Source organism: Cyprinodon tularosa, unplaced genomic scaffold, assembly GCF_016077235.1.
Source record: "Cyprinodon tularosa strain WSP-4 unplaced genomic scaffold, ASM1607723v1 ctg199, whole genome shotgun sequence".
NCBI classification, from domain to species: Eukaryota; Metazoa; Chordata; class Actinopteri; order Cyprinodontiformes; family Cyprinodontidae; genus Cyprinodon; species Cyprinodon tularosa.
In genome coordinates, this window is record NW_024038729.1 from 2,885,832 (window position 1) to 2,895,086 (window position 9,255).

The window sequence follows — 9,255 nt, forward strand, 5'->3', positions numbered from 1 at the left end:
GATGATGATGAAAGATTTGATGTGCTCTAGATGGAATAAAAGCTCATTTTGTTTTTGTTTTTACTCCAGTCTCATTGATGCCACCAACAAAGACGTGGATGTGCTGCTGCTCCTCTCAGATAAAGCCTACTATATTGCTTAGTAAGTCGGATCTAAACTCCACATTTCCTGTGGCATGTGCTGTAGAGACTGACTAATGCTTCCCTTTATTTACTCTCAGCTATGATGACGAGGCGGACAAAGTCAACCAATACCAGCGCCTAGAATTGGAGGGTTTGGAAAAGATTGAAATCGGTGAGGAGTTATACTCAAATGTGTGCCCTCAGCTTCTCAGTAACCTTTTAGCAATATCATACATGAATATGATTGAAAAAAGTCGATGTCGTCGTCTTGCAGGTCCGGAGCCCACTCTGTTCGGGAAGCCGAAGTTCTGCTGTATGCGTCTGCACTATAGGAGCCAGGAAACCAGCGGCTACTTCCACACGCTGAGAGCGGCGACGCGGAACCCAGAGGACGACGGAAAGGGTGACTAATCAAAGAAAAGGGAGGAGTGACCTCTTGCAGGCTGCTGATCCCTGACAGCTTGTTTGGACATTTTTCAGATACGCTGCAGTGCATAGCTGAGATGCTCCGCATAACCAAACAGGCCTCAGGGATGGAGCTGCTCGTGGTTGAGAAGAAGCTTGAGAGGCGAGTACTAATCATCAAAGAGTAATGCAGTTCATAAGAATTCAGTCTTAATTTTTAAAACATCATAAATAGGATTATTTTTATTATGATTTATTTTTGTAATCTAAATAAAATATAAAAAATGACCTTTTTTTTTTATTATTTAAAAAATAACGGCTCGCCATTATTGGTTCCGTCCCGATAGCGGAACCAATAAAAGCGTTGTTGCGGCCGGGACATTTGGGAGATGCGCCATTAACTTTTTGTCTGGAAAATATGAGCAAGTGTAAATGTAACCAAAATTGTCTCCAGCCAAGAGTTTTCTCCATGGCTAAAACCAGGGAACATACATGAGGAACAGTGGATTTTGTGCAAGAAGTCATTCAAGCTCAGAACGATGGGAATTAAGGCAGTGGAGTCGCATGCAAAGGGCGAAACACAAAAGCGTCAAAATGGAGTTACCGAGAAACAGCCGGTATTTCTCAGTTTAGTTCCACCCTTGTCTCTGCAACGCCTCCACTTATCACCAAATCAAACATACTAAGAAAACCATACAAAGAAAAATAGCTGCAAAAAAGACTTAGCACTGGTTATGTTGTGACTTTAAAACTGATTTGTTTTGTTTCCTGCTAAAACAAAGTTTGTGAATTCAGTTAAATAATTGTTAAAATATATCTGTCATTTGTGTGTTTTTAGCTTTCTTCCTGTATGGGAAGCTTTTCAAAATCTGAAACATTAGTGCAGTGGTTTATGTTATAATAAACCTTTGGGTTTAGTTGTCGCAATCAGGTTTTTCTTGCGTTTCTTGTAAATTTGGTCTTAAATTTTTATTTCAAGTGGCATTAAAAAGTCTTGAATTTAACTTGCCTTATGCTGTAGGGAGCCTGAATGAATTTAGCGTTAATCAGTAAAAAATAATCTGGAAGCTGCTATTTTTGCCCAAATGTAGTAACCCCTCCCTCCTGCCATTTTCTGGCAGTGACGTCACGGTGCGGTAAGTCTAGCGCCATTCTCCCCGCTTTACAAGCAAAATCAATGTATCAACTACTAGACATACCTGCAATCAACAATTATTGAAGATTTCCAGAGGACTTCACCATTGAAATTCACCAGAGCTATAGTGAAACTGACAATGCCCACGTGCATGGCAGCTGGATGTTGGAATACATCGGGTAAAAGTGAAAAAAAATCAGTTATTTCACCTTTCTGACTCATGATCCTCCACGGACGGGGTGGTCGTTGCCAACTTGAAGAGGGAGGATTTGCCATCGAACTTCTGGCCAGAAAAAAAAAAACATGTAATATGTAGCCAACATTTGGAAGAAGAACCCTGACTTGCTTAGTTGAAAGAGCATGAGACTCTTAATCTCAGGGTCATGGGTTTAAGTCCCATGTTAGGTGTTTCAAATCTTCAGGGAGTGGCAGGCTGGTGGTTAGGGCGTAGAGCTTGGAGTTCTTAGTTCGAGCCCCACTCCCATAGACTGCCACTCTGGGTCCCTGAGCAAGACCCTTAACCCCACACTGCTCCCCAGGCTGCTCCCCAAGGGGATGGGTTATATGCAGAGAATTCAATTCATTGCTCTGTACTTGTGACAGTGAAAACATTCTATTTAAAAAGATGGCTTGGATAATAGCGCGTAGTGAGAAACAAAGCACAGCACTGGGACTTGATCAACAGTCGATACCGCACCGTGACGTCACAAACCGGTAGGTGGAAGTAGTGTTCTTTGACAAACATGGATGCCTCCAGTAAAGCACATTGAGATGAAAATTACTCTTAATTAAAACGGTTTGAACGATTGAACGGTTTGTCCATCCATCCATCTTCCTCCGCTTATCCGGGGTCGGGTCGCGGGGGCAGCACCGTTTGTAATAATTTTATATTTAAAGTGTCTTCAGAAGTTTGAATTCTGAATATGACCGGACTTTTCCTTTCATGGTAAACGTCGTGTACCTATATAGCGCTTTTTCAAGTCAGGAGACTTGACCAAAGCCCTTACACTACATTCAGTTATTCACCCAATGAGGTACACACTGATGATGGCAAACTACATTGCCAAATCGATTACAGAGACTGTGATCCACAGGTTGTGAACATACTCTGATACAGTAGGTGGCGACTCGATTTGCGTTAGCCCCGCCCCCTAACTTTGATGGGTGAGTGATGTATCACTTAAAACGGAGGAATCTGGAACATTATGCATAAAAAAACAAATAACAATATATGAATAAAGGCATATCTGAAAATATTAGTTATAACAAATATCTGGGTCCTTTACAGTCTTCTTTGTTTCTACTTTAGTTATCATTCAGAAACCTCTAAAAAACATAAAATGATTTACCCTAAACCAGCTTTAAGGTTTTCTCTCTTGCTGTTTCTTTGTCTTGATTGAATTATTATTTTTTTAATCTCTCCCAGGCGGCAGAGCAAACCTCATGAGGACATCATGGGGATCCAGAACAAACCTGCTGGTCAGGTTCCTGGGAGCTCGGGCCTCGCACAGGGAAAGAGTTTCCTCCTCAACAAGTTTTCTTCCCTGAACCAGAAGGTGAAGCAAACCAAGACAAATGTAAACATCGGCCCCTTTAAGCCCCTCGGGAAGCTGGGGAACTTCTCCAAACCAGAGGTGACGGTGAACTTCCTCAAACCCACCATGCATGTCAACCTGTGGAAGTCGGACAGCAGCCTGGAGACGTCGGATAACAACCCCGGCGTGGGAGCCCTCAAAGCCATGGCCGGAAAGCGCTTCGAAAACGACTCCGATTCGGACTCGTACAACTCTGACCCTGAGCATCCCTGCTCCGGGTCCTTTGAGAAAGTGGACTATGTTCTGCCCAGCTGTGGCATTGTAGCATCAAACTCCAGACTCGGCAGCCGCTCCCAGTCCATCGGCAGCGGGGAGCTCAACGTTCCCTCCATGATTCACGTCACCGGCTGCGTGGAAAAGCAAGGAGGCCTGTCTGAAATCAACGACAAGTCACCTGGCGCCGCCTCATTGGCGGAAGAAGCCCTTCTGATAGACTTCGGCACACCCATCGACTCCTACTGCCACCAATTCGTCCAGGATGCACAGACCAAGCCAGTGGAGGTGTTTGGAGAGCTGCCAGCGGGCGGCATCCCTCCAGCCAACCCAGCGGTGCAGAAATCTGCAGACTCGGAGCAGCAGCAGCCGGGCTCTGAGACACAGAACCAGCACCAGGGGGCTCAACTGCCGAGGCCGTCCAAGCTAGACGTCCAAACCACTACCTCCAGTTCCAACCTCCTCTCCGTCCAAAGGCCCAGCTCTGCCGCCTCCGGAGGCTCCCAGAAGAGTCTGAGCTCCCTGATGGAGGGCAGCCTCGGACCGTCGCCCGCCGACAGCAACGGCAGCCGCGTGGTTTCCCCTTTTGCCAAGATCAAGAGCTCAATGGTCCAGGTGGCCAGCTTCACCCAGGCGGGGTTCACCCAGGGCATCAACTACGCGGTGGCAAAGGTCCAGAAGAGCCCGGAGCCAGACTCTGTGAACGAGGCCCAGGAGAGCGAGCTGAAGGCAATGTTTACACAGTGCCAGACCAGGATCATTCAGATCTAGAGCTTCTCCTTGTAGCAGGATTTTGTAGAAACTCCCGTGTGGTAGCATCAGCAGAAGCTTGCACAGTGTGTCATAATTAGGCCAACATAGGCGGTCCTACATCCACCCTCAAACGAGAGGAAAACAAGCCCTCCTCCCATCGTGACAGCGACCATGTTTACATGCACAGTAGTATGGATTTCCTTTTTTTGTTTTGTTCGAGCACTGATTTGTTTGTCCTTTTCTGTTGCCATGCAACCTTACACACTGAATAATATTAATATATGTTCTTGCTCATGTCCTGTAACAGTCAACTGTGCCTCGCAGTGAAAATTGCAATAATCGCGGCACAACGTTTCTTCCCTTAACATAATATTTCAGCCTAGCACTTGGCTTTAAATGAAAGAGGCTAAAAATTTCTTCTAGAGAGAATTAGACCGACATCCCGACAAAACCCTAATGCACCCGAAGATACGCAACTTTCAACAAATGTATAAGATAATCTTATTTATCTCAAAGAAAAGCTGCTATTCTATGAGAAACTAAACTTTTAATTCTAGTTAAAATACTGTAACTTCAACAGTAATTAAACCTGTTTACACATTAAGATTAAATCCAAATGTAGATGTAGTTTTCAAGTGCTTATTATGCAGATTATTATCCTTTTATTGATGTTTTGATCCTTAGATTAAAACTTTAACAGGCTTATCTGCCTGGAGCTTCATAACTAGTTCTAAAACAGAGCGCTCTATTCGTTTCCTTACAGCTGACCGGCAGTGTGCAGCAGGCAGTGCTGCTGCTCTTCACGTTTGAACTGACCATCTTTACACGCTGCAAAAGCTGGCTGAATATTTCATGCATCCAAACGACACTTGTTTTAGTTTTTTCATTTACTTCTTCTCGTCGACAAAAGATGAAAATCTTAGTAACTAGAATGCTAGAAGAAAATGGGGGTTGAATAGAATCTGTATTCTCCTAATATTACACTGTTTTATCATGTATTTTTCTACAATAATGCAGCCCAAAAATCAATACCGATTTCTTATTTTAAGAAACAAAAACAAAATGTGGTGTAATATATTTGGCACGCCAGCAGGGGGTGATAGTGTGACATTATCAACACCAAAAAATCAGAATACTCTGATCATGACTTGGAGGCGCTGTATAAAATATTCTAATATTTCTCGCAGTTGTTATATTATGTTTAATGGACACAAAGCTAAACTGATCTTTTTAAGGAGGACTTCTGTTGTCCAGTCCAGATAGATGAACCCCCCCCCCCCCCCCCCCAGCAATAATACAGATGCTTAGAAACACTGAGACCTTTTGTCCTCAGTTTTTCCCTCTTATCCACATTTTTGTATCAGAATCCGAACGTCTGAATTTTTAAACAAAAAAAAGGAAAAAGGATCCAAGATGGCCGTGTTGTCCATCCTCACTCCTGCTCTCAGAGCGGAGCTACCACAGCTTCTGCAAAAGGGAGTTTGACACAGTTTAAACAATAAGCCAATTTTTTTGATATTTGGATAAGAAAGTTTAATTGAAATAAAAATCATCTTATTTTTCTGAGCAACTTTTCTCAAAATGTTCTAAATGTAGTTTAACAACCATTATAAACTTTAAACAGGACACAACGAAAACTATAACTAGAGGTATCTAAATTTGTAGTTTGATCCTCTGAAAAGAAGAAAAAAGAAAACGTTAAATTGATGTGATATTGTTGCATCGTGTCACTTCGTACATTTAAAAACCAAATTTAAACAAAGATTAGCATCTAAATCCTGGTGTTTATGTGGACAATTCCTTTAGAGCAGCATTTTTCTAAATCCAGTTTATAGGAGCCTCTTGTTGCTGCTAACAGACCCATGCTAACCTCACCGATCCCTCTGCTGCAGCATGTTGCTGTGGTGAGAGGGGGGATCTACCCTGTGCTTTACCTCATCCCCTCTCTACGGAAGAGGATTAGGGCCACTGGAAGAAAAAAAAAAGTTAACGGATTTTTAAATTTTATTTCAGTTTAACATGGGAAAAAAGTCAGAATTCTGACTTTTTTCTCAGAATTCTGAGATTAAAGTCAGAATTCTGAGATTAAAGTCAGAATTCTGAGAAAAAAGTCAGAATATTGAGAAAAAAGTCAAAATTCTGAGATAAAAGTCAGAATTCCGACTTTTTTTTTCAGAATTCTGACTTTAATGTCAGAATTCTGACTTTAATCTCAGAATTCTGACTTTAATCTCAGAATTCTGACTTTTTTCTCAGAATTCTGACTTTAATCTCAGAATTCTGACTTTTTTTTTTCAGAATTCTGACTTTAATCTCAGAATTCTGACTTTAATCTCAGAATTCTGACTTTTTTCAGAATTCTGACTTTTTTCAGAATTCTGACTTTAATCTCAGAATTCTGACTGAATTTTGACAATAAAAAAGTCAGAATTCTGAGATTAAAGTCAGAATTCTGACTTTTTTCCCATACTATACTGAAATAAAATTAAAAAATCAGTAAAAAAATTTTTTCAGTGGCCCTGATCCTCTTCCGTACCTCTCTAATGTAGAAATTAGTATTTTTTTTAACAGAGTAAACACTTAAACTACAACCTTTTTAAGCCCCCATGTCTGCTTCCTGATCTACTTCAACTTTTGAAGTAACCCACTCCATTTCTTCTCACACGTTTACAGGACCAACGTTGCTTTGATAACGATTTAAAGTGTTTTTTTTTCTTCTACAACTGCCACTGTCTGCAATGATAGCAGTAACTTGTTAGCATTAGCATCCCTAACTCTGGTTAACTCCTTGTTGTCCCATTCATCCAGCTCCACTCTAATATGGATGTTGTAGAAATGAACCAAATGTTTCTGTGGATCCCAAAGCATGGATATTACGCTCCTCTGCATAAATGTATCCAGATAGGCAGAGACGCTCTCTATCAAGTTTTCTTAGGTAATAGAAGTGTTGAGTATCCTTTAGGCAATAGAGACTAGTGAGAGTATACTGGTTGTTAATATGTACAGTGAGTAGTACAGGTTTTCTCTTCTGCTTTCTTTTCTTTCACCATCAGAGGTTCGGGTCGAGACCGGACTGTAGCGCGTTAGAATTTCAGCATATATGCAGTTATTCAGTGAACACTGACGCTTTTATGCACTCGCCCCCCAAAAAACAAAACAAAAAAAAGAAATTTTTTGCCTTAACGGGGAACTTAAGATGTGGGGTTTCATGTTCAGGTATTTAATGCCGAATCTACCTTTTTTAAGTTCGTTCTTATGTTACGTTTTGTGCACTGCTGGAAATGCGTCCTGGGTTTCTCTGCGTTTCTTTTTTTTTTATTTTCTTTTGTGCAAAATGAATGACATGTGATGTGCTGCTGCTTTAGTTCCCTGGACGCGTTTGGACGTAATGAGGCTGTCATTTTTGTTTTAATACACGTTTAACCTCAATTTTTTTTTCTCCAAATCCGTTTTGTTAGATGTCATCCGTAGAATGTTTAGAGGCACCAGTAACCAAAAACCCTCGTCTGCTTCTCCTTTTAGTGTTTGAGGTTAAAGGTCATATTCACTCCTCCTCCTCACCAGCAGCTATAACCGGGCAGACTTGTTTATTTATCTGACTTAAAGTATAACAAGTGAGACTTTATCTTGGCTGCTTTAAGATGCCACAATTCATAAAATCATGAACATTCAAATAAAACTGCAATCATGTACAGAAAATGCATTTCAATCCTAAAAAGCTAGTTTCTCACACAAGTCCAGAAAGTTTAGTGGGAGGAAAAATCATTATATTTATTTATATGTGAAGGATATATATATTTTATTTAGTATAAAAGAAAATGCACATTCAGGTTTAATTATACATTTAATTGGCCCATTTTAATTGTTGCAGTTTTATTTGAACCATCATATATTTTAATAAATGGCTGATTTGTTGGATTGTGGATCTACGTGGTGCTGCCAACGCTTCTGGGTGATTTGCTGCAGAGCAAAGCTTTCATGCTGAGGGTTTAAGGTGCGTTTGAACTTTAACACTGGAGCTGTTCTCAAGCTGAACATGTTTTATTGCATTAAGCTTCTAATGAGCAGGAGAAAGCTCAACATTCCTTATTAACCAGAGTGTCGCTGTGTGCTTTTTTTTATTATTAATATGCAATAGCTGACAGTTATATTTGATCAGACGTGTGCTGGGTGAGAGATTTCTCCTATTTTCACACCAAGTGCATTTGCATCAACCTCCTCGTTTAGCCCTGTCTGTCCTTTTCATCTTTCAATTCGGACCGAAGATCATGACGTTAACGTGCGACTAGATATCAAGTGTTTTATTTGCACTTATGAAGCACATTCTCCGAGCACCGGCATTCCTTTGTAGTCACGCCGTTCTTCATTAACTGACTGTTGTCATTGTTTTCCGCAGTGTACTGTAATTGTATTGTATATTAAAGTATCCTATTTATTCTTACCTTGGAGTGTGTTACTTTTAAATGGTAATATCAGATTTCTTAGATCAGGTAACTAAAGTTTGATGATGGATTGAAGCCAACTAGAACCAACAATTATTTGATTGAAAAAGGAGGCGGCTAATAAAAATAACATAACTGCTTGAAGGGGAGTGGCTGCCTGTACGGAAGAGGATTAGGGCCACTAAAAAAAAGTTAACTGATTTTTTAATTTTATTTCAGTTTTACATAGGGAAAAAAGTCATAATTCTGACTTTAATCTCAGAGTTCTGACTTTTTTTATTTTCAGAATTCAGTCAGAATTCTGAGATTAAAGTCTGAATTCTAACAATAAAAAAAGTCAGAATTCTGACTTTAATCTCAAAGTTCAGACTTTATTCTCAGAATTCTGACTTTAATCTCAGAATTTTGACTGAATTCTGACAATAAAAAAGTCAGAATGACTTTTTTTATTGTTAGAATTCAGACTTTAATCTCAGAATTCTGACTTTTTTATTGTCAGAATTCAGTCAGAATTCAGAGATTAAAGTCAGAATTCTGACTTTTTTATTGTCAGAATTCAGTCAGAATTCAGAGATTAAAGTCAGAATTCT

The 9,255-nt window shown here is 40.3% G+C and overlaps 1 protein-coding gene across 2 annotated transcripts in view; it reads left to right on the forward strand.

The window, feature by feature from the left end:
• The window catches only part of inpp5f (inositol polyphosphate-5-phosphatase F), a 36,858-nt gene extending 31,125 nt beyond the window's left edge, over positions 1–5,733 (forward strand). For both annotated transcript variants that reach the window (XM_038284133.1, XM_038284135.1), the window contains exons 16-20: positions 70–141; positions 221–294; positions 397–525; positions 603–690; positions 3,089–5,733. In XM_038284133.1, coding sequence (XP_038140061.1) covers positions 70–141; positions 221–294; positions 397–525; positions 603–690; positions 3,089–4,241 — 1,516 coding nt within the window. In that variant the 3' untranslated portion in view covers positions 4,242–5,733. The remainder of the gene's footprint in view (positions 1–69; positions 142–220; positions 295–396; positions 526–602; positions 691–3,088) is intronic.
• The last annotated feature ends 3,522 nt before the right edge of the window (positions 5,734–9,255 follow it).